This window comes from Euleptes europaea, chromosome 19, assembly GCF_029931775.1.
Source record: "Euleptes europaea isolate rEulEur1 chromosome 19, rEulEur1.hap1, whole genome shotgun sequence".
Taxonomy (NCBI): domain Eukaryota; kingdom Metazoa; phylum Chordata; class Lepidosauria; order Squamata; family Sphaerodactylidae; genus Euleptes; species Euleptes europaea.
In genome coordinates this window covers 21,317,778-21,343,083 of record NC_079330.1, presented here as the reverse complement: position 1 = coordinate 21,343,083, position 25,306 = coordinate 21,317,778, and the positions used below count along the sequence as shown (strand labels likewise).

The 25,306-nt window shown below is 44.0% G+C and overlaps 1 protein-coding gene across 1 annotated transcript in view; it reads left to right on the top strand.

Moving 5' to 3' along the window:
* The window catches only part of ZZEF1 (zinc finger ZZ-type and EF-hand domain containing 1), a 100,281-nt gene that overhangs the window by 17,884 nt on the left and 57,091 nt on the right, over positions 1 to 25,306 (top strand). The window contains exons 3-16 of the mRNA XM_056864990.1: positions 1,914 to 2,108; positions 3,514 to 3,685; positions 5,529 to 5,728; positions 7,418 to 7,628; positions 9,594 to 9,710; positions 11,542 to 11,720; positions 13,564 to 13,662; positions 13,842 to 13,933; positions 15,333 to 15,481; positions 16,867 to 16,978; positions 20,350 to 20,565; positions 21,316 to 21,416; positions 23,739 to 23,908; positions 24,587 to 24,720. Coding sequence (XP_056720968.1) covers positions 1,914 to 2,108; positions 3,514 to 3,685; positions 5,529 to 5,728; positions 7,418 to 7,628; positions 9,594 to 9,710; positions 11,542 to 11,720; positions 13,564 to 13,662; positions 13,842 to 13,933; positions 15,333 to 15,481; positions 16,867 to 16,978; positions 20,350 to 20,565; positions 21,316 to 21,416; positions 23,739 to 23,908; positions 24,587 to 24,720 — 2,147 coding nt within the window. The remainder of the gene's footprint in view (positions 1 to 1,913; positions 2,109 to 3,513; positions 3,686 to 5,528; positions 5,729 to 7,417; positions 7,629 to 9,593; positions 9,711 to 11,541; positions 11,721 to 13,563; positions 13,663 to 13,841; positions 13,934 to 15,332; positions 15,482 to 16,866; positions 16,979 to 20,349; positions 20,566 to 21,315; positions 21,417 to 23,738; positions 23,909 to 24,586; positions 24,721 to 25,306) is intronic.

The following is a 25,306-nucleotide window of genomic DNA, read 5'->3' as shown; positions in this document are numbered from 1 at the left end:
CTACTGAAGTACTTCAAAATGAGAACGATATTGGAACAAAGTTGTTACTTTTGTGCCTGCATGGTATAAGCCTCTCTTTGGTCTTAAAACTGACGTACTGCACAGCAGTTCACTGTTCAACCAGTTTGCTAGTGGATTTTTTCTATGTGGTGAATCTCATCCAGACGTACCAGGCAATAGGGAAAATCCTTGATCAGGGAAATCACCTGGATCGAGTGCACAGTACTATTTCCTGATCCTTTGCTGAGTTGCACTGTTCTTATCTTCTAGTCAAGAGGCTTTTTTAAGGCCTGTGGAATTTACATTACCAGTGGATGTTTTATTTACTCAGATCTTTTCAGAGATGCATGATGGTGACTCACAAGGTGTTAGTCTTTTGTAATACTTGTAGTAGCTCTGTTTGGGTATGCCCAAAATAAATAAAGATCTCAATGTTTACTAAAATTCTGTGGAAGACGTATGTCTGAAAAATCTCTGGTACCCATTTTAAAGGGCCATTTTCACATCCTGTAGGAGAGGCGTGGAATTTTGTGCAAAGAAAGCACATGTATGCGACGATAGAGTGAACAGACTTGCTGTTTATATAATCATTCACCTGCATGCTGTAGTTGCAATCTCTTATTTGACATATCGCAGGATTTGGGAATTTTCGGCAGTGAGCAAACTATCAAGGAATGTGGTTCAAGACAGCAAGGATGGAACAGGTAGCCATGCAGGCTGCCAAAGCTCCAACTTGTGGGGCTTTTAGGGAGATACTGCATGCATATTCTCAAGCACAATTTCCAGAATTGAGACTTAAGGAACTTGTTACTTTAAAGGCAAAGTTTCTGGAAATGGAAGATTCTTGCGGACTGACACAGCACGAAAGCTCTGCTTATTTTGAGCTTTTTTTCTAGAGCTTATACCAAGTCAGTTATTCATCTTTTCAAGAGTTGATGTGGTGTGGTAAAGTGTATGAATTTTCGGCTGGAAGCTTGTGTCGGTTTCTTTCAGGGTGCTCAGGGCAGTGTACAGGGTCCCTCTTTCTCCCCACCATTTCATTTTAACTTCACAACAGCTTTCTTAGGTAGGCTAGGTTCACAGCAACTGGCCCAAGGTAATCGAGTTTGTTTCATGACTAAATGGGGATATGAACCCAGCGCTCTCCTGTAGTAAATGTGATTTGTTAACTGTTACACCACACTGACTACATTTTTCCAGTACAGCTGAGTCATTTAATTTAGTTGACAGCTTTTTGGCTACCCGCTCTTGCCATTGTTCCCTAAGTTTTTGCATGAAGTATTTTGAAAAACAAAGTAAGAAAAGCCATAAACACACACTAAATATTTTTCACTTGCCTCTGGCAGGGTATATATTGGACGAGCAAGTCCCTTTATTGCCTTTCTTCAGCCCCTGATTCACTCCTTGAATATGCAAATAAATCAGAGATGAAAATGTGTTTCAGCATTGTCATGTTAGCATAGCTTTTCCTGTAAGCAGGGCCTTAATTTTCAAATTTATATTATTGAAATATGCTGTTGCTCTTTTTCCCTTTTTTTGTGTTTGGATCGATTTGCTGATAGCCTTATAACATTGCAGAGGTGTCTGAGCTGTAGTACCTGGGGTCTAACACAGCTCACATGGTACCCACAGATTTGTATTACTTGTTGTTTCAATCTTGCCAAGACTTGCAAGGATTTTTGCTGAGCTTCGTTTTTTTAAATTGTTTTCCCCAATGCTGCTTGAAAGCACTTACCGGTACGTGGTTTCCATTTTGGATTCATTATCTGACTTAATTCTAGCCAGTCATCAGTGAGAAAAGATGGGAAATAAATATTGCTTTATTCACTGGATTACAGGGAAGCTTTTTTCCTGCCAACAGTTGAATGCACCATCCTAAGAGCATCTTTCTGTGTCTCTCTCTGTGTGTCAAGGTTTCATAGACATATTTTCTGAATCGAAGGAGCGCCATAGTCTTCATGCTTCCATGATTCTGAGATTCCTGCACCGGAACCGTATTGCCAGCTCTGTCATCCCATATCCAGTCTTGGAGTACTTCAACAATATTTGCACTATGCGCTCTTCTGTACTGAAGGATTCCTTAGACCGGCTCTTCTTAAAAGAAAAAGGTATTGGAACTTGTTGGTCTCCTGGGAGAGAAGTGTTTATTGTGGGTTTGAGAAACTCCACCAGCTAAGTATCTTGCATATCTGATGTGCATTTGCTCTGTTCTTTCCTCCAGTAGCCCCAAAGCCAAGTTAATTTAGGGGCTTGATTGTAGAATGCCCCTTTCCAGCTGAGGGGTGGCCTCTGGGGTAAACTAGTGTCTTGAAGCAGCAACTGTTATGCAGTCACAGCTTTTTTAAAATATAATTGTCAGTGCTAGGGAAATCCCAGGAGCCAGTTTGCCATTGAGTTTCAGCATATTAAGGGTCCCTGAGAATTTTGTCAGCTTTTCCTTCCTGGAGAGGAACAGCCTCTCTCTCCTGGATCTGCAAGGGATGTGATATGTGAGAGCTGCAGTTTCTTAATTTTCCTTGTTTGTTGTAAGGGAAGGAAAGCCCATGAGTAATTTTCATACTATGTGCCATGAGGGAACAGTTGTGCTGTGACAAATAAGTAAATTAAAGGTTCATGTGAACTGCAAAGTACTTGCCCACAGAGAAGGTTGCTGCTTGTGTCTGTGAATTATCCTTTTGCTCTTGCTTTGCCATTCCTTGATCAGTGTTCACCAGCTGCCTGCTATTTTGCTGCATCGGCGCGCTGGGTGTCATTGGATCATTGAGTCATTCTTAACGCAGATGCACAGCGGAATTTCCTGGCTTCCAAGGAGTGCCACCTGTTGCATCTCTGCACAAACGTTTATCTTGGATTTGCCTCCTTCCACTCAATAGTGCAAATCCAGATCAGTGGCTCTTGCAGAAACACAGGAGATGCCCTCCTGTGAGGACAGCTAGCTCTTACTCTTACCTACTGTACGAGTCAACTTTTTTTGTTGGGGGGGATGTAAAGGGGAAGTGGGACCTCAGCTGTCAGACATTTGGGAAATATTGGTCTTAAAAGGTGCCTTCTCCTCCATAGTTCTAAACTCTGCGGCAACTAAAGAAAGTAGTTTTTGTGTTATGTTCTTACGGAGGAATTTTTCTTGACTTGAGGAAGGCTTAAGCTAACAGAAATTGGCTGAGGAGCATTGAACAGCATACCCAGGCAGTAACATTGGTGGCTTGCCACGGGTGGTTGTTGTTTAAGCATGGGCCAGTGGTGGAGTAAATGGGAGGAGGTGCACCTGATCTAGTGATCTCTTATGTATGAGACTCAGGTTTCTGTAGGATAACTGGTTTTCCAGATGTAACGTTGCCACTTTCCTTGCACTGAACACATTTAATAAACACAAAATAGATGCCTGCCTCCAAAGAGCTCACAGTATGCCCAAGGCAATAAAGCAGATGGATAAAGGAGCACAGAGCAAGAAGAAAGCTAAAACTACTAGGAGCACTTGTGACCATCCTGCTGTTGCTCCTTTTCCTTTTACAGAATGCCCTAATGACTTAAATGGAAACCAGGAGTTGGACAAGCTTAAATCAGTTTCAAAGTGCTACACTCACATAGAAACCTCCTCCAACTCAGCTGATATTGACAAAATGACCAATGGGGAAACTTCCTCCTTCTGGCAGTCCGATGGGAGCGCTCGTTCACATTGGATACGGTAAGCGAGAGACACTTTTCTGGGGTCTGTGATCTAGGTCTTCCCAAATAAAATTGTTCTTTTCTAGCAATGCTATGATGGGAGGTGGAAAGCAGCTTGTGCCCTTCGCAAGTTCACTTGAGATCTATAGGGTTGGAACAGAGCCAGTGTACACCAAGAGGGCCAGCGTGGTATAGTGGTTAAGAGCGGTGGACTCTAATCTGGAGAACCTAGTTCGATTCCCCACTCCTCCACATGAAGCCAGCTGGGCGACCTTGGGCCAGTCACAATTCTCTCAGAACTCTCTCAGCCCATGCAGAGGCAGGCAATGGCAAACCACCCCTGAATGTCTCTTGCCTTGAAAACCCTATGGGGTTGCCATAAGTCAGCTATGACTTGATGACACACACACACACATACCAAGTCCATCCTGTGTAGGATCTGTTCATTTCCCCTGGCTAATAGAGGTGGGACAAGGATATGAGTGGGGCAGAAAACCTTTATCAGATTGTTATTTAATGGGATGCATTTTCCCCAAAGAAGCCTGCCTGTAAGCTTGGATTTTATATGGAGGCCTTGCTTCCCCCCCCCCCATCAGAGACTCACCAGCTGGTTATACCAGACGGAGCCTTTTCATTGGTGCATTTGATCCTATGAAATTTCCTCCCTATGGAGACTTACCTGATCCTGTCCCTTCTTGCTTTTTATTCATCTGGCTAGTCCCCATTCTGTTTTGGAGGGTCTTGGGGGCAGATCTAAATGAATAGTTGAATTTTTGAATAGTTTGGTTATGATTTGTGGCTTTTATGCTTAGTTAAAAAATATTAGTCTTCTAACCTATTATGTGGACCTTTTGTGGGTAAAACCACGGGACGGAAGTGTTGTAAATCTGATCTTTTGCCCTCCCAAGATTTTGTGAGAGATGAACGGTACCGAAAATGTATTAATGCTTTCCAGATGCTTACATTCACAAGGGCAGCATATTTATTCATTCACCGCTTTCACCTTTTTTGGAGGTTTGTTTTTTGTTTGCAGATATGCCATGCGGGGGAGGGGGGTGTTTTGGGCCAGCTCTGTTCTGCTTGCCAGATGTTGGATCAGACTTCAGCTGCGGCAGCACAAATCAGTACTCGAACTGCTGAGCTGTAGGATTGGCTGGGTAGATGCGGCAGAGACAAAGCCTGTGGAAGAATATCTTTGATTCCACATACCCCCCTGTAATTTAATGGAGGAGGGGTTTCACTGAGTGGGTCACTCTTCTTACTTCCTCTGAAGTTGCAGCCATGTGAATCTGAGTTAATCTGTCCCTGTGATGGGAACACACACCTTTAGCCTCAACCCCACCCAGACTTCAGTCTTGCCAGTTTTGCCCAGACTGGAGCTTTCTTGTTGGTGCTCCTTTTAAAATTAAGCTTTTAGCCCTGGCATTTTTATTTTCTCTTTAGCATAGAGCAGGAAAGGTGACATCTGTTCAAGCTGCCCTTCTTCCAACCACTAACGAAAGCAGACCAGGTGAGGTGGGGTGCAGAAGGCGGCATCCCTCACTGACTTGGTTGCTGCCCGGACTGAGGCACAAAGGGCAAGTTGGGTGTGGGAGGAAGCAACAGGAAAATGGGGCTCACCTAGCATTGAAGGAGATGCTTTGCACAGACCCCAGACAGAAGAGGTCAGAGGGAGCATAAGGGGTCAGCAAAAGGGGACAAGCTCTCTCAGATTTACACGGCCCTGCCCTGGCAGCGAGCAGGAGGAGTTAACATGCTTTCAGGGTTATTCTCCATCCAATGAGAACACACATTCACGGTAAATTCAATATCCCTTCCATTGTTTTGCTTCATAGTTACATTTCCCCCCTCTTGCCTTGCAGTTTAAAGATGAAACCAGATGTCATTCTGAGGCACCTCTCCATTGCAGTGGCAGCGAACGACCAGAGTTACATGCCGCAGCAAGTCACAGTAGCAGTTGGAAGGACTGCCAGCAATCTCCAGGAGGTCCGCGATGTTCACATTCCAAGCAATGTCACCGGCTACGTGACATTGTTGGAAAACGCTAACATTAGTCAGATGTGTGAGTCAATAACAATGCAATTGGTGTTTCTGGTTTCTTTAAAGTAACAGTTTTTCAGAGCAGAGATTACAGGATCTAGTGCTCAGATAAAGTGCAGCTGTGCCCCAGGGAATGTGTAACATTTGTAAAGCATAGAAATCAGAACTGGTTTCGTAAATTACTTCCTTTAAGCATGCTATGTCAGTGTATCCTCCCTGCTTCTATGCACATGCCTTCTGGAAGGAATCAAACACCTGACAGGCACCCCAGCAAATCTATGAGAATCAAATCTAGTTTAAACCATGTATCACACCCATGCATGTTCTCAAGGCTGCCCCAGTAACTTAGTTATTTTTGTGGAGTCCTTGACCTGGATGGCCCAGGCTGGCCTGATCTTATCAGATCTCAGAAGCTAAGCGGGGTCGGCCCTGTTTAGTATGTAGGAATACCAGGTTGCTGTGCAGAGGCAGGCAATAGCAAACCACCTCTGTGTCTTGCCTTGAAATCCCTGTGGGGGTTGCCATAGGTCGGCTGCTATTTGACGGTGCTTTGCATGCACACACAAGAGAATTCTGGTGTGGTGGTTGGTTGGGTTGAGGAGGAGGAGGAGGCCCAGGTGGCATAAAAATGTAATAGATCTTCCTGCCTGGGATGTTTGTTGTCTGTTACCAACTATTGAAGTTAGTATCCTGTGACCCTAGAGAAGTGGAACTTTGGCATTTTACAAATCGGTGTTTTTGCTCTTATCACCTAATGTGACGTAATCTACCATCTGTACAAAAACTCCATCATAACAGAAATGCAGTGGCTGCTGCTGGGAAGCTTATTTGCTTGTGGTTTCAGCTGGATCCATTGCTGGAATTCTGTGTGGCTCTTGAACACACTGAAACACTAGCGTTTTCAGTGTCTGTTGGAAGAACCGTTGAGTAATAATCGTGTTTACTTTTGACCCATGAATCTTATTTGACACAGAGGCAGGCAGTGGCAAAACCACCCCTGAATGTCTCTTACCTTGAAAAACCTATGGGGTTGTCAGTTGTGACTTGACAGCAAAAAGAGAGAGCGAGAGATAAAATCCCACCTTTAACAACCTCTGGAGAAGCCGTATAGAAATTTTATATATAAAAGTTCTGGAAATTATGAAGCCAAGGGGGAGTGGGGGGGAGTCTTGCTCTGAATTTTTCAGGAACAAAACAAGCATTTGGGGAAGACTGAATGTGACACAGTACTTAATTCCTTGTCAAACCTAAACTCAATATAAAATGCCTAATTGTTGGAACAATTGGCAAAACCCACTTGAAAGTGGAACAAACTGGGTTTCCCCCCCTTGCCCCCCCCAGGACTTTACATCTCTAGCTCTGAACTCCAAACATGTTTTAGCTTAGAGAAGAGAATGGTTTTAGCAGTGTGAAGCAACAGCAGTGAGCTTGTTTGGGATGAGGGAGCTGGGCGCCTTTCAGAGGTGGGTTGCCTTTCTTTTGAAATGATTGTGCGGTGGTGGCCCAATTACCACGAGGCAGAATAAGAACTCTGCCTGAGACGTTGGATTTGGGGTGCCGTCGAGGGTGATGAAGCGAGGGCCAGATCTGACCTTTTGGGCAGATTCTGATTGGACGTTCTCTCCATGCCAGCCCCGTCGCAATGGCCAGAGCTGCACAAGAGGCAAAGCGAGGCTGGAAGAAATTACCTTTGTTTGATGCTCTCTGGCAGATGTGCAGATAAACATCAAGCGTTGCCTTAGCGATGGGTGCGATACCAGAATCCACGGGCTCAGAGCTATCGGGTACCAGAGGGTGAGGAAAGGCGGAGTCTCGGTCTGCGACGCTTCAGCGATCTGGTACTGGTCGCTCTTGACCTCCTTGGTGACAGCTTCCATGGAAACCAATCCAGCAATTGTCCACACCATCCTGCAAAATACCCAGTGAGTCCCGTTCCCTTGGGCTGAGTCTTCCTCCTCTCGTGCGTCATTCTTATGCCAAGACTTCTATGCTTGCGTGCAGCCAGGCAATTCACCTAGGATGTACGTGCAACTTGAGCAGCAGTGTGGAGTAGTGGGTAAAGGGGTCAGGCTCAGAGCCCTGCTTACCTGTGAACTTTCTGAGTGGACAAACCCTTATTTATCTATCTACTATTTTGTGATCTCTGTATATCTCTGATGGGGTCTGTGTTTTTCACAAAGCAGCAATTTAGAAACTTGTAAAGCTAGCTTCTTTTCAGTCATTCTACAGCATTATGTATCCTCAACCCATAAAGAAGGTCCCCTCAGTGGACTGCCTTGACCAATGGAGTGTATCCCTTGCTTTTGGACAAGGCTGGTAAAATCTGATAGTGTCTTGACATCTTTGAGGAGTGGAAGGAGTACAAGGACCCCCTAGTGTTGCCTCTAATATTGGAACCCCTCAGTTGACATTTATTTCAAAAAGATCCTTTTGATCTTGAAGGCAAAAATATATTTAAGATTATGATTGAGATTGTTAGTGGAGACCACCAATTTCTACTTTTATTTTCCTCTGCTTCCTTCCTCCCCGTCTCTCCAACTTCTAGGGAATTTTTCTCTAAGAAGAGAGAGAAGGGGAGGTGAACTGACAGCGGAAGAGGAGTGAGGGACTTTTCCCTTTATTTCTCTTCTTTGCTAACGTTTCCTGTTCCTTCCTCTCCCAATTCATAGGGAAGAGTAGCTGCCGAGGAGTCTGAAAGATGGAATAAAACATCAAAGGCCGAAAGGCAGACACAGATGGGGGTTTGTCCAGAGGGGTTTTTTACTCTGCCGTAGCCACTTATTGAGGAGGGTCGGAGGGGCCTCTGCTGTCTCTGCAGAATGCCAGTATGTCTGTCCAGCGTAAGGCCAACCAAATGCCGCCAAGTTGGATGGCAGCTGTGCTGGGTGGACTTGAAGGAATTGGAACCTTGCCCCAATAGTCAAGCTAGCTGCTGGTTTGCAGACAGTTTGGGGAGGAGGAGAGGTAAAGGCTTCTGATTTGGCAGCAAATGGCTGGGGGTGGGGCTGGGAGGGTACCCGGGGAGACGCCAGGTATTTCCCTGACCTCTTGAGAGACCAGAGATAGCTATTTGTGAGGGCACAGCTTTCCACACCCTCTTTAAAGCGGGCCCAGAGGCAGGCTGAGGAGGAAGTGGTTGGCCCTGCTCTGCAAGCCAAGGGAGCGGAGATCACGGAGAAGAGGAAGAACCAGGTTGCTGCAACCATCTCTTCTCCCTTTTCTGAGGTCTTGGGGGGTTCCTTCAGGTGGGCATGGCACACAGTGGAAGGCAGAAACCACATGGTGGAAGAAATCGCCTCCCATAGCCAACAGTTCCTCTGTCCCTATTTGTGATTTTTTTCCTACCCCCTCCTAACCGTTCATGGTAGAATCTTCAGAGATGTTAATACACAGAGCTGTCATGAAGCGAGTTTATACTCTTGCAGCTTCCCAGAAGGCAGTGGTTCCTGGTTACTTTCATTAAGACAGAGCTATTCCACCAGGCCTACAACTGAGGACAGCCCACAGTGCTATCAATGCTGGCCTCCCTACTCCCCCCCCCTTTACTATATAACTAATGTTTTTGGTGGTGGTGGGGGAAATAGCCAATTGGTTGCTTTGTTCGGCATTTGTTGCTGCAGCGGGCACAACTATATGGCGACCATCTTTTTAATAAATTAGGAATAGCATTTATGGTTTTAAATGTTTAAAATGTTTTATTGTTATATTTGTGTTTTAATGTTGTCACCCGCCCTAAGCCTGGCTCTGGCTGGGGAGGGCAGGTTAGAAATGTGAAAAATAAACAAATAAATTACCACCTTGCACAGTGTTGTTTAAGCTTCAGCATTGATTTTGTCACACAACTGACTCTTCCTTTCTGGTGGGATGATCTTTCCTTCCTTCTCTAGGAAAGCCCTGCAGCATATGCCGCCGTTGTCTCTGTCACCTGGTTCCACGGATTTCTCCAGTTTCTTGTCTCCTAATGTTTTGGAAGAAGTCGACAGTTTTCTCCTGAGAATTACCAGGTTCGGTCATAACAAAAACCGTCAAACTAGGAGAGGGCGGGCACTGAAAAAGGTTTAACAAAGCTTGGGGCTTTTGAGTTTAATCCAACAACAAAGGGGGACATGACACATGTTTATAGTATAATTAATTCTGTGGAAAGAGGACACAGAGGGATTTTTCTCCCACTTTCGTATTAATAGGTCTTGCATATGTTTTAGATATGTTGCGAGTCAAGTCAAGTTTTATTTCGATACAATATCAGCTCTAGGTAAAAATCAAAGTTAGGTTAAAATAATAAAATAAAATAAAATAATGAAAGTTGATGGTTCTGGAAGGATGACTTGAAGAAGAGGAGGAAAGATCTTGATTCTGGAAGGATGACTTGAAGAAGAGGAGGAAAGATCTTGATTCTGGAAGGATGACTTGAAGAAGAGGAGGAAAGATCTTCTTCAAGTCATCCTTCCAGAATCATCAACTTTTATTATTTTATTTTATTATTTTAACCTAACTTTGATTTTTACCTAGATCTGATATTGTATCGAAATAAAACTTGAGATACGTTGTGTGCTGCCCTTAGCCCAGCTTTACCAGGGAGGGTGGGATATAAATTTAGTAAAATAAATAAATTAGAGCCAAACTAAACGTGATGGTAGCCACAGGTCCATCCCATGGCAACTGACGCCATTTTAGAAGCTGTTGTAATTTTTAAAAAATTGCTGCGAGGGCCTGATCTGGATCGGGCAGGCAGTGCAGCAGCCGCATGACCCCTTGAATCCCCCCAGACCTTTTCAGGCATTAAAGTTTCAGCACTTGAAAAGGCACGATGGGGGTGGGTGGGGAGGAGGCGAGCTCTGGGGGGCGCTGCATGCATTTTAAAAAACAACTGCTTCTAAAATGGCTCCAGCGGCCACAGGACGGACTCGTGGCCACTGTCAGGTTTAGTTTGGCTTTTTACAGTATGACTGGAAAGTTACCCGTCCACAAAAGGTCCTATTCCAAATTTGGTTCAGCAGATGTAAAAGGGGAGGATATATTCGTAGTGGAAGTAAGTTCCATTTCCCAAAGGGCAAATCAGTGGCGTAGCACCAGGGCTGAATCTGGCCACCTGAGCAGTGCTATTGAGACCCCCTACTAGCTGATCCAGAAAGGAAAGAGGCATTGGGAGGAGGGTGCTGGCTTGTGACAACAGCTCTTTTCACAGGGTGAGAGGTGAGCCTTGATCCACAGATACCCACTTGTTCTACTCAGAGTGGTCCTCTAGCAAAACAAACTTCTGATTGAGATCCTAAAAGCATAGCTTTTGGTTTCAGTGGGTAGCCGTGTTGGTCTGCATTAGAAGAGCAAGATTCAAGTCCAGTAGCACCTTAGGTGTCAAATGGAGCTTTGACTCTCAAAAGCTTATACCGTAGAAATCTTGTCAGTATTTAAGGTGCTACTGGACGTGACTGTTGCCATATTTGGTTATTCATTTCTAAATGTAGTTCTTTTAAACTATGCCTCTCCCTATTAATACATATGGACATCTGAAACTGCCTCATACTGAATCAGAGCACAGGTCTGTTTGGCTCATTACTGACTGATTGGCAGCCGGTGCCTAAGATCTTAAGCAACAGCCTGCCCTAATCATGCCACCTGAGATCCTTTGCCCTTGGAGATGGCATGCCTTGAAACCAGGGCAATCTGCGTGCAAAACATGCAGGCTGCTTCTGGTGCTTGAAATGCCACAAAATATATGCAGATTTGGAAGGCTTGGAAATGAGCCTAAGAATGCGAGTAACATTAAGACACCAACTATATGAAGAAAAGCGTGCTTGAATTTACAGATCTCTCTTTCTCTCTCCCCTTTCCCAGTTGTTGTGCTTCTCCAGAGGTGGAGCTCACGTTGCTGGCATTTGCTCTCGCCAGAGGGAGCATTGCTAAAGTGTTGAGCTCACTTTGCACGATTTCTGACCATCTGGAAACACCTTACAAAGCTGCTTCTCTCATTGCTTCCATGGCCACAGTCCGGCAAAACCTGCTCTATAAATACGGTAGGTGTTGGTGTGGTGTGGTCTGAAAGCATGTGTGTGTGTGTGCACATGCATATGCATAATGTGCTTGATATTCTTTGCATAGCTGAGCAGATTGTATGGTTCATCACTGGTGTGTTGAGCAAGGTGGTTGAGCAAAAATGTTCAAGTCTTACATGCTGTTTCAAAATTGTACTACTAGCAGCTCACTTGAGATGAGGAGCAGTTTGCCCCTGTGAGAGAAGGTGAGTAACCAGGGTAGTTTCTGGAGATGCAGAACTTACCGTGCTGTTTCTTCTCCAGAACTCCATGTCAGGATCCATCCTACACTCGATAATCACTCCAGACCTTCATATCACTTTGTGACTGTGTGATTTGGATGTTTTGTTAAAGATAGGTGTTAAGCTTTATTTGTAGGAGTGCCTTTAACACACTAAGAAGCTCTGCAGCTCTATATTTATTGAGACCTTACTAGTACAACACCCAAGTCACAAATATTTATATTATTTAGTCTGGTGTGCTGTTGTCTTTAGACCGCTGAAGAAGGCAAATATACCGAAATGCGTATGGTCTATATGTGATTGTTTGTTTATGGTTTGTGTATGATTGTATGTCTTATTGTACATTATGCCTATAGTGTTATTTTAGTATATGTGTTTGGAAGGCTTCTTGCAAGGCCATATAGGAGTTATTAGCATCATTTGGGTTTTAACTTGTATTAAACTTATATGTATTCAGAAAACTTTGTAATGGTTTAGCTTTTAATCATATTGGCCTTGTCAGCTGCTATTTGCTTGACCTTCTAGGTACTTAATTAAAGGAGCCATCAAGCAACAGTACACACACCCTTCCATATCTCACACTGTTTTAAGATGGCTATTCAACAGCATTTGTAACATTTACGATCTAAACCCATAAGGGCCAGGGGCCGAATCCGTCCCCTTGAAAGCTCTTAATCTGGCCCGTGAGCCAGCTGAGGCAACCACCCTCCCCGCTCTCGATCTGGGCTGGATAGGCATGGCTGGCCTGACATTTATGTCATATCTGGCCCTCGTAACATTTGAGTTTGACACCCCTGATCTAAACAATAGAAGCAGTTCAGTTTTGTCCTGATGTTAAGAGATTACCTCTGACAGATGGAACTGTGTAAGAGCACAGATGTTTTATAATAAGGCTGCAAACCTAATAGGGCTGCATGGATTATGTAAAATGCCTCATGCCCCTAGAGTACCATAATAGAGCTGCATAGATTATGTAAAATGTCTTATGCCCCCAGAGTGCCATGAGATTGTTTTATATTTGATATCCATTAGGCTTATTTTTGGGCAACTCTAGAAATCTTAGAAGGAATGGTTAATGATGATAGAGCCAGTAATTTAAAAATGTTCAAGGCAACTTGGTTTAAATGCAAAAGGTAAACTCCTCAGTAATTCACTGCACAGTAAGAAAATATGGGCTGGATCCTGTGAACTGTGGGCAGAGCTGCAGTCTTTTGTCTCCAGCGTGGTGTAGTGGTTAAGAGCGGCAGACTCTAATCTGGGGAACCGGGTTTGTTCCCCACTCCTTCACACAAAGCCTGCTGGGTGACCTTGGACTTGTCACAGTTCTCTCAGAACTCTCTCAGCCCCGCCTACTTCACAAGGTGCCAGTTGTCAGGGAGGGGGGAAGGGAAGGCAATTGTAAGTCCCTTTGAGACTCCTTACCGGTTCTCCAGGTTAGAGTCCACCGCTCATGTGGAGGAGTGGGGAATCAAACCCACTTCTCCAGATCAGAGTCCATCACTCCTAATCACTACAACACTCTGTAGTGTAGCCATTGGTGAATAGCTTCTGCTTGCTCTTGACAAGCCTGTTTCCTTCTCCAGGAACGCCCCTGCGGCTGACTTTGCAAGCCTGCGACGTCAAAGGGAAGGAAGACAAATCCGGACCTGAAAACCTCCTTGTGGAGCCTTGGACGGGGGATGGTAAGCGCCCACTTGGCTTCTAGAGGCAAGTCATCGCCGCCGTGCCAAATCTGCATGCCATGGAATCAGTCCCGGGCAACACCCCCTGGGTTGGTCCAGCTCCAAGTTTGTCACATTGAAAATGCTCACGGGTGGGGAGAAACCCAGCAAAATTTACTAGTCTCGCATTCTCTTTGCAGGCTTCCTTACAGAGACTGGAAAGACTCGGGCCAGCGTGATCCTATCAACGGGGACGGAGTCGGCTTTCCAGGTCACGCAAATTAGAATAAAGGTAGGGGGTCTGCTCATCAAAGAACTATTTAGGAAGTGTGGTTTGCTTTCTTTCGACAGTCCTGGTTTTAAGACCACCCCTTTAATGGTCCGGTTGGCTCTGCTGGAGGAGGGCATCAGATTGCACAGAAACCAAATCAGTGTAGAGGCAAAAATGGAGTAGGCTTCCACAGAAGCCTTTAAAATAAGATAAAGTTTCCAACTTGAAGACTATCCATAATAATAGTCTGTTTAAGTAGCTTCTCAGACAATCAGTGATACTTTCAACAGCCCCGTAGGACTGGGCGATGTTATTCCCTCGAGCAATTAGGTGGCTGAAAGTGGTTTGTTAAAAGGCTCTTACCGAGTTCATGGTAGAGGCAAAATAGGACTCTTCATTTCTGTGAGGTCATCATATATCGTTTTGCAAACCTTCCTTGAGCTTCAGTTTCACTGGCTGAAAGAAGCTGCAGATGAATTTTGCCCATTTGTTTTGGTCATTCTTTTCCTTAATGTGGCAGGCTGGGGTCTGAGGGCCCCCCAGGGATACCTAGAAGGTCCTGCCAACATTTGGGAGAAGGACTTTTTCCTGGCAGACACCACTGAGCCATGCCTCATGCCTTGATGACAGTTTCAGAGGCATCTCTCCATGCTTCCATGATTGCTCTATGCATGGCTGCCAACTGATGCTTGTTTTAGCCGATCTGGGAAAGCGAATGGGGCTGGGTGAAGGGGGAGCAAAGGAGCCAGTGTGGGTCTGCTGGGCTTGGCTTGGGGCCCCCGAGTGCAAGTGCTTGCTTGAGCCATGAAAATTACTGAATGAAGAAGAGTTGGTTTTTATATGCAGACTTTTTCTACCACTTAAGGAAGAATCAAATCACCTTCCCTTCTGCTCCCCTGTGAGGTAGGTGGGGCTGAGAGAGTGTGACTAGCCCAAGGTCACCCAACTGGCTTCGTGTGTAGGAGTAGGGAAACCAACCTGGTTCACCAGATTAGCTTCTGCCGCTCATGTGGCGGAGTAGGGAATCAAACCCAGTTCTCCAGATCAGAGTCCACTGCTCCAAATCACCGCTCTTAACCATTACACCATGCTGACCTATGGCCATTCACTTTCTCTTCCTAACCCACCTTACAGGGTTATTATGAAGAAAACCATGAGACTGCCCTATCCTTACATACCACTCTGAGCTCCTTGGAAGAAGGGTGGTGTATAGATGCACAGCAGGACTCGGGAGCCAGACATTGGTGGGGGGAGTGGAGTCCTTCATCTCCTCCTCCCCCACTCTAGAGGCTATGCTGTGAAGGAGTAGGCTGCTTGATTCTTCTTAGTCTTTTTACCTTGCAGCTTGCGAACATCAGGTATTTAATTTTGCTATTCCCATTTTATTTTGTACACGGTTATAGCTTTGTTCTCTTCCTAGGTACGGAGAGGAGCAATTGGGGCCCGGTGTGGGTTAGTGTTTGCTTATAACTGCTCTTCAGAAAAATTTCACGCAGAGGAGCATTTTAAAAGATTTGAAACCTACGACAAATGGAAGCTAGAGGATTTCCGGCAGTTTTTAAAAATCAGGTAAAAGGAAACATGCATTTTTGGATGCTTTGAGATTATAGCCAGTGCTTTTTTTGCATATTGTCCAAACCTTGCTGAGAGGAAAGGTGAACTTGAGTATGATCTCTTGGGAAAGAGTGGGTCTTCTGGTTCTTTTCCTAGCCAGGTTTCCATCTAGATGAGCAGCTGAGTAGACGTTTTTGCTGGTGTCTGCTAGCACTGGCGAGGCAAGATACTCAGATGTAGAAATCTTGTAGGTGTAATAATATATGTTGAGGCTACTTTAGGCTGAGGTAGGAAAGTGCTGAAAAATCTGGTCCATGAGCGGTGGTCTCTTTTCACACTCCCCCACACCAAGGAGCTTCTGAGGTGCTAAACATTTACATAGAAATAAAAGCTGTGTAATGCAAAGATGTCTTAAGAGAGTTGCAAAACAAGGTCTTGAGGCCTGAGACGTCTTGTGTCGTTTCCCTCCTTCCCCACAGTTTTTTAAAAACAGCCAGCCTGATGAAAAGTTTGGCAGAACTCAAAAGCTGGCACACTTCTGTGCCATTTTGGTTGACCCTAATAGGAGATCATGTGACCTCTGTGTTTAGATTTTGTGCTTTGGACCAGCACAGCTACCTGCAATCTCTTTCTATATAAAGCTCCGCCCAGTTTCTTTCATAACAGTTCACAAATGTTTGTTCACCTCTCGTTGAGTCTCACATTTGAAGATTTTGTTGAACATCTTGCTGAGCTGATACTTAGAAGAAGAAGAAGAAGAAGAAGAGGAGTTGGTTTTTATAGACCGACTTTCTCTACCACTTAAGGGAGACTCAAACTGGCTTACAATCTCCTTCCCTTCCCCTCCCCACAACAGACACCCTTTGAGGTAGGTGGGGCTGAGAGAGCTCTAACAGAGCTGCATCTTGCCCAAGGTAACCCAGCTGGCTTCGTATGTAGGAGGGGGAAACAAATGCAGTTCACCAGATTAGCCTCCGCCACTCATGTGGAGAAGTGGGGAATCAAACCCGGTTCTCCAGATCAGAGTCCACCACTCCAAACCACCTCTCTTAACCACTACACCACGCTGGCTCTTAGGAAGTTCAGGTCTCTCTGTGGCTCTTAGGAAGTTTAGGTCTCTCTGTGCTTCCTTGTTCCCGTCACAGCCATGCCCTCTGCTTACCAAACCAGCATCTTCCCATTCCCTGTGACCCTCATTCACAAAGAGTTCAGTTTACCACTTTGGGGAGACAACGTCGGTGAACCATGAGGACCAGAAGCACTTGTAATATGGAGATACTAGGGGGTGAAATGTCATCCACCTGTGATAGGTAGTTCCTGCCATAGCCAGGTTAATTGCAGTTGGGTTGTGTGACTACAGAAAAAGCATAAGCCATGGTAATCTTCCTTTGTACCTGCAGGAGTGGCACTTCTCGTGACGAGCTGGGAGAGGAGGACCCCGTTGGCTGGTTTGAAATGGAAGAGGAGTGGGACGAAGTGGAAGTCAAAATGCAGCAGTGCAGAATTTCCAGAGTAAAAGTTCCTTTCTATTCATTCAGATTTGAAGACAGTAAAACTTTTACTACGCGAATTAGAGCAGTGGTCCTCAACCAGTACTATTTGTATCACCAGAGGGATGTAGGGTAGGCCCATATTATAGAAGCACTATTCTACTGTCCTCTGGTGATGTCGTGGGGTGGGGCCTGGTGTAGCACACTTAGCACCAGTCTGGCTTATGTCACTGTTTGAGCCACCCCTAGAGTTTATATTCCACGTTCCCTGTTGGTTTCTTGGGTCCCACAGATTTCAGGCTAAGCAACACGCTGAGTGAGTTCTGCACAACATCATTGTTCATTGGGGAGGGGCTGTGGCTCAGTGGTAGAGCATCTACTTGGCATGCACAAGGTCCCAGTTTCAATCCCCGGTATCTCAAGTTATAGGAACCAGGCAAGTAAGGTGATGTGAAAGACCTTCTCTACCTGAGACACTGCCGGTCTGAGTAGACAAAACTGACTTTGATGGACCAAGGGTCTGATTCAGAATAAGGCAGCGTCATGTGTTCATGTGATGTGAAAGGACCTCCACTTGAGACCCTGGAGAGAGACTGCCGGTCTGAGTAGACAGTATTGACTTTGATAGACCAAGGGTCTGAATTCAGTGAGAGTTCAGTAGGAGCATGTGATACTTTTATTTACAGCCATTGGCCAGCATACAAAATTAAATACATCACTTCCAGTAGAGTCGCTGATCCCAGCGCCATGTCCTCCGAGATCGCTCGGAGGAACCAAGAAACGTTTTGAATCGAGACTTTGCCCAAAAGTCCTGACTCCAATCCTAAACAGTGGATTGGAATGCAGGCAACCCCCTGCTGCCGTGGAAGAGCGGTCTGACTCCCAACCCCCTCCCGCAAGAAGCTCTTGATGTGGAGGAGGGCTGGTAGAAGTCCCGCCGGCTGAGGAGGATTTTCACCGCCGTGAACGCCTCAAGGAAACAGGCTGCGATCTCCTCTACACCATACTGAATATTGAACAAGTAAATAATAGAGGACCCCGACTTCCAATCTCCGTGTAAGTTACATGAATTCCTTTTGCTCACTAAATCTGATTTTGGACGCCTGGAAATTTTTAAATTTATGTTAAAGACTCTGCACCCCATTTACCCACGATTTTAAACGATCTTCCTACTAGAAAGACTGCTTAATTGTCAAAAACTGAATTAGCAGGCAAATAAAAACAACCTGAAAGAGTTGAGTGGCATCGATAGCTTCCAGTCGGCGGCCGCGGTGCGAAAGGGAGGAGGAGAAATTTTTGCTTTCGATTCCCTATTTTGGGTGAGTCCTCCAGGCACGTTCTTCATTCTGGAAGTGACCACTCTAGGATTTGGAAATTATACAGGACTGTCGGGCCGGATGTGCCTCACTCAGTGCAACAGCAAAATAAATCCTACCTCCTTTTTGAAAAGAGTGAGAGTGACGGAAAGCTCACAGCCTCATATCTTCCTGTAACGCCTTGCAATAAGCACCAAAGTCAACAGACCCTCCTAAAAACCTAGAAGCTCTCGAGTACTGACCTGCCTGCTCAAACTCCATTTAAATTTGGGAAAAGAAGAAGAAAACCACAGAGAATCATGGAAATTAATTACCAAAAGATACAGGAAATGTTGGCCAAGCAAAATGAATTAATAAATGAACTAGTAAAGAAGAAGTTTGAACAGATCTCCAAACAACAAGAACAATCAGCTATACAAATAACTTCAATTATTGCCCAGAAATTTGATGGCATAATAAATGAGATCAAGGAAATAAAAGATCAAATTTTAGTAATGAAAAATGGCATGAATAAAATGGAACTTTCAATTAAAAACAATATGGATGACTTGAAGGAATTTTAAAAAGACATTAAATCTCAAGCGCAACAAATTGAAGCAATACAACTCCAGGGACAAAGAATGAAAGATCAATTAGCCATCTTGAATTTACAACAAAGGGAATTTAACCTACGTATACACAACCTGCCGGAAAGACTTGGGAGTACCAGAGAGGACATCATAAGATCACTGGCTGAAATATTTCACTTAAATGTACAAGAATTGAATGCTGCAATAAACAAGATATATAGAATTCCGTTATCATCACGAGTACAGAAAACAAAAGCCAGAGAGATCTTGATCTCTTTTGTTGATATCAGGATGAAAAACAGCATCATGAAATTCCAACTGGAGAATTAGCTAAGAGTTGACAACACACCGTTGATAATTCTCAAAGATATCCCTCGTCACCTGATTGAAAAGAGAGCCATCTACAAAGACTTTGTCGAGACACTAAGAAACAAAGGAATAAAATACAGCTGGTTGTTACCACAAGGTCTCACTTTTACCTACAAACAAACTAAACATGCTATCAACTCACTGGAAGATATTGAAAAGTTTGTGACAAGAAATAGTGAGCTGTCAGCCCAAACTACTGGATTACAAGAAGAAGATTCAACAACTCAAGGAGCTATAGGTATAGACCGTTCCAGACAGGAGATCACTTCAAAAAAGCAAGTGAATGGTGATAGAAATCTCCGACAGAAGAAAAAGTATAAAAAGAAAAGCTGAAAAAGTTGGAAGAATATTAATTTGACTTTTAATTTGGGAAAGGTGGGGGGCAGGGGAAAACAATATTAACATCATTTTTTATTTGGGGTATATACGGGTTTTTTTCTTTTAAGATATATACCACTTAATTAGAGATGTGTAACTGGAGAAAATAATGCTAAATGATTTTTATCTCTTCATTTTTTTAATTGTTTTTACTTTTCTTTCCTTATTAATATTACATGATTATTACTTACTGAAAGGTATTAGATAAGGGGAAAGAATAATATCCAATGACATATAATGAAATAGAATGTAAGAATGCAAAGGAGATTGTAGATATTTTAGAGAGGGAGGAAGACGGTGGGGAAGTCAATTATAATTAATTATATATAAAATTGAAGACATACACCTAATACTTTTTTAAAACAAATTTTTTTATTGGTATATAAGATGTATTGTCAAATGACATGTAAGTAATTATTGAAAAATAATAAATATATATATACAAAATTAAATACATCTATAATTAAAATAGAAGCAGGAAAAGGGGCTCAAGGCATTATTACATTAATTCAATAACATTTGCAGACTACATAATCTGGACATTCTAATGTTTGGTACAAGATCGGCACCCTACAATTGAGGCTCAGTCCTAAATAATATGCAGTTAATTTGATTTCTCATAAAGTGATTAAACTCCCTTCTTCCTGAGTACAGTGTGGCAGAACTTTGCTACCATGAGGGTAACCAAGGGCTTGATTCAGTGTAAGGCAGCTTCTTGTGTTTTCTTTTACAAGTAATTTTGGATGTCACGTCCCTTTTAGTATCTGATGGTGAAGTTCCTATGCACCAGGCAAGACAAGGCCGAGAGGCTCGGAGTGCAAGGTCTGAGCCTCTTCGGGTACCTTCGGCCCGCGTCGGCAGAGCCCAGCAGAAGCATGATTTGTATGAAGTGCGGCAAAACTAATGGAGATACCATTTGTGGAACGACTCTTCTCCTGAAGACTCTGTGTTTCGTCCAGCAACTTGCACAGGATTTGGTATGTTTTACTTCGTCTCTCTGCCATCTTCTCTCTGAATCCTTCGGGGCTGTTTTTAAGCCCATGATTAATTGACCACCTGCTTTGATGTAGTAAATAATGTAGCTGCTAGTAACGTAGCTGTAGGAACATAGCTGGTAGTAAATAATAGAGGAGGTGCTGGAAAAGAAGCCTTGCGAAATAATGTAGTGGCCCAGGAGAGCCCATTGGGTACTTTAAGAACAAGACCAGATTATGCAGCTTAGGTGTAGATGGAAAACGACTGGTGCTGGAAGAGGTTTTCAGACTACACTGAACTCTTCATTTTTTAAGGCATAAAAGAAGTAAGAGAAGCAGTCATATGGCACCATAAAAGCTGACAAATTTATTGCATCATAAATCTGAGTGGGCCAGAGCCCGCTTTTTCACATGTAGGCTGACCCATGAAAGCTTTTATGCCACGTTAAGTTAGCTAGTCCTTTAAGATTCCACTTGACTCTGCTGTGTTTCCGGAGACAAATGAAGAAAGGTGATGTGTTAGTAACTGCTGGATGCTCCTTAAAACCAGGGGAAAGAATGGTGTCCATTTTGTGCACTGATATAGGCCAGGTTTTGCAATAATGCGGTCAATTCTGCTGGAATTCAGCATCTGTGATAATCGTCTAGCAATTAACATCCCTGCCTTCCCTCCTCTTTCATGGTATTTTTGATTTTAAAAAAGGGGGAAATGTGTTTAGTGTGCAGCTTCTAGTGACCCCATATTCTTTCTAGGTGCAGAAGAAAGAGAGTGGTCTAAGGTACAGATCATACCTGGATTTTGGAGGCCTTGATTTAAAGCTGTTTTGGGATTTCTACAGCAGACTTCACGAAAAGTAGGTTTTTTTCAGTTAAAGGAAACTAGTTCTGAAGTTCCTGCTCCCTTCTGCTGCTGATTGGCTGTCTGAAGCCCTGTTCTAACTTAAGTGGAGGCAGTAGTAAACCTTGGCTAAAAAGAGCATCTTTTGTATTAATAGGAAAGAGTTGGGAATTTGGGATGGGGCATTTCTTATACTCTACTTTCTGGCCAGAGTGATTCTCAAAGTGGGTTACATTTGAAGTCCCTGCTAATATACAGTTCAAATAATGGCAACTGGAGCAATTTGCAGAGCAGTTTCTTGACCTTTTGAATAGTAGATTTTCTCTTTTGGAGAGAAAGAGAAACCACATTCTTCCTAGTTTTGACTTCTCACAAATGGGCAGCAGTTGACTAATGGTTGGCATCTTCACCCTTGTTCCACTCACCCACAAAGTGTTCCTCTTCCTAAACCACCTTCTGACCTAGGTGCTGTTCTTTCTACCCTCCCCCCCTAGAGATAGGTAGGGGTCAGGGCTTATTTTGTCAGGCTGTTGATGCACAACTTCTCCCATGTCTTCCCCTTCCTGACAACAAGGAGGTGGGGAGAAACAATGGTAACAAAAGTCCTTTTCTCAAGCCTCCTCCTGCCCTGCAATAGTAGTTGCTGTGCTTTCTACCTGTATATCTAGAGAGGAGTAGAAGGTGGCATTTTTAGTCTGGATTTCAGATGCTGATTTTTTAAAATATAGAAATCTGTTTTATTTCCTCTGTTACCCTGCCTTTCTCCCCGATGGGAACCCAAAGCAGCTTACATTGTTGTCTTCTCCTCCATTTTGTCCTCACAACAATCCTGTGTGGCTGAATGTGTTACCCAGCAAGCTTGGCAGAGTGGAAGTTTGAGCCTGGGTATCCCAGATCCTAGACTGATACTCTAATCTAGTGGTACTCATCCTGCAGCTCACGGAGAGCCATATTTGTAATCACCGTCAATCAAAGGAGCCACTTTTACTTCCATCCCTTGCACAAGGCCTGCATCTCAGGGAGGCTCATAGCTTACCCATATCCTCTGGTGGCTGTTTCAAGGTGGGAACAACCTGCCAACCACCAACCCTATCGGGAAAGGGCTTTGCCTACTTTCCTGAAATATGGGGCACGTGCCCCATCGGAAACGGTGTTCAGAAGAGCCACAGGTCTCTCCTGAGCCACTGAGTATCATTGTTCTAACCACTACACCACACTGGCTGTGTTAGAATTCCTACTCGGGAGGTGGTAGGTAAGCTCTCCTTCCCTGGAGGTTTTTAATCAGAGGCTAGATGGCCATCTGTCAGCAATGCTGATTCTATGACCTTAGGCAGATGATGAGAGGGAGGGCATCTTGGGCATCTTCTGGGCATGGAGTAGGAGGTTACTGGGGGTGTTGGGGGGGAGTTAGTTTTGAATTTCCTGCACTGTGCAAGGGGTTGGACTAGATGACCCTGGTGGTCCCTTCCAACTCTATGATTCTATGATTCTACTTCTATATCTTCGGTTTGTTGTAACCCATTCTGTTTCAAGGTGGGAATGACCTGCCAGCCACAAGCCCCATCAGGAAAGGGCTTTGCCTACTTTCCTGAAATATGGGGCACGTGCCCCATTGGGGAACGGTGTTCAGAAGAGCCAGAGGTCTCCTGAGCCAATGGGTATCACTGTTCTAACCACTACACCACACTGGCTGTGTTAGAATTCCTAGAGTTTTTACTTCTATGTCTTTGGTTTGTTGTAACCCATTCTGAGCTTTCTTGATAGCTTAGGATAGATACCACAATTATTTTGCTTTTCTTTCTCCCTCTGTTCCTCACCTCTCAAAAAACTGTCTATTAATGGGCATTAATGGTACTCTTACTTTGGTAGAAGTGGAGCTTTGTTATAGTAATGTTTTTTAATTTTTTTCAATTAAAATCCGTACATTGAAAACAAGTAAATGGTAAAAGGACAGAGAATGTGTGTGTGTGTGTGTGTGTGAGCTAAAATATTAAAATGATAACATCAAAATAACATGGAGTACATAGACAGAAATTACATGAACAGAAAATACATAAACTTCTACTCGGGCCACATGACCAGTTCTCAGGGGAGACAGGATGGACAGCAAAAAGATTGATACCTACCATTAAGTGCTGCAAAGGCCATCATAGAATATTGTAAAGTATTTCAGTGTCTTGAACATATAAGCAAAAATGTAACACATGGAAGCTTAAGGCCATTCTTAGGCAGAGATCACTTTTACCTCCCAAATGTTCAGCTCTTATAGCTGAGAATTGAAGTGAAGTTCCCCACTTCTGAGTATTTGCTATAGTGATGTTGTGACTTTTCCTTCTAGCCCGCGAGAAGAGTGCATCGAGGCCCAGACCATGATCCTGCGGCTTTTGCAGAGCTGCTTCTCGGTGCTCGCCGCAGACAATAAAGCCACAAAACCTCAGGAAAACGCACAGAGCAAAAAGCCCGATGACACAGAAGCGGCCGAGGCATTGTACAAGCATCTCTGTGAAGGTGATCTGCTTTTGAAACCCTCTTGGTACCAACACAGCATCTTTCACACTTTCCACCTTCAGGGAACACTTTCCGCGTTGGCTCCATGCCACAAAGCTCCCTGGGTGTGGCAAAGGATTCTGAGGCTTGTTTTAGGGGAGTGAGTGTTAATCTTGCTATAATTCCAGTTTATTTCACATGAGCACATGAAGCTGCCTTATACTGAATCAGACCCTTGGTCCAACAACACTGTCTACTTAGACCGGCAGCAGCTCTCCAGGGTCTCAGGCAGGGGTCTTTCACATCACCTACTTGCCTAGTCCCTTTAACTGGAGATGCTGGGGATTGAACCTGGGACCTTCTGCATGCCAAGCAGATGCTCTACCACTGAGCCACAGCCCCTCCCCAAATGTAGCCCCTTTCCTAATGTAGTATTTAAATAAAGGGCAATGTTTTCTTTGGTCTGCAAAAGCTTAAAAAATAAGAACAGAATTCTGATTGTTTTTGGCTTCTCAGTTTAAAGAGTTTCTTTATTTTTCTGAGTGAAACAAAAATCCTGTGTCACCTACTTCAGTATGAGTTTTCATCAGCTGATATCGAAATAAATGCTGTTAGTCTTTAAAGTGCCACTGGATTTTTGCTTTATCTTGCTACCGCAGACTAACACAGCCACCCCTTTGCATTTATCTTTCTGAGCAGTCGTAGACAGGAGAGATGGCGAGTCCACGCCGTTGAAGACCTTGAAGCAGGAAGTCAACAACACGTTGCTCAACGGCGCAGCCATCTTTTTCCCGGAGAGGCATACCCGACGGGAGCAGCTCTTTGCAATGATGGTAAAACTGTCTATTTTCATTTGTTTGGTCAGTTTTAAGTCTTGTCTTTGTTCTCACTCAATCCGTTAAAAACATGAAAGAGACGTTGTAACAGAACCAAGGAGATCCAGCACGGTGTAAATATGTATATATATTTCCTTGCTTTCACTTCACTACCCAGTGTGGTATAGTGGTTAAGGGAGTCAGACTAGTATCTGGGAGACCTGGGTTTGAATCCCCACTTGTGCCATGGAAGCTTACTGGGTGACTTTGAACCGGTCGCATTCTCTCAGCCTAACCTACCGCACAGGGTTGTTGTGAGGGTGAAATGGAGGAGAGGAGACCAACATATAAGCCGCTTTGCGTCTCCATTGGGGAGAAAGGCAGGGTACAAATGAAGTAAATCAATAAATACCCATTGCCTTAGCACTCCCTTTTTAATTTTATTCATTTACAAGATTTACATCCTGTCTTTCAGCCCTATCAAGGCCGCCAAGGCTGTTAACAACTAAACGAGAGCAGTATAAAAACACATAAAATGAGTTAAAATCAAAACTAAACTACGTGTGTGTATTGTATAAAAAACAGAAACATCAGTTGAAACGTA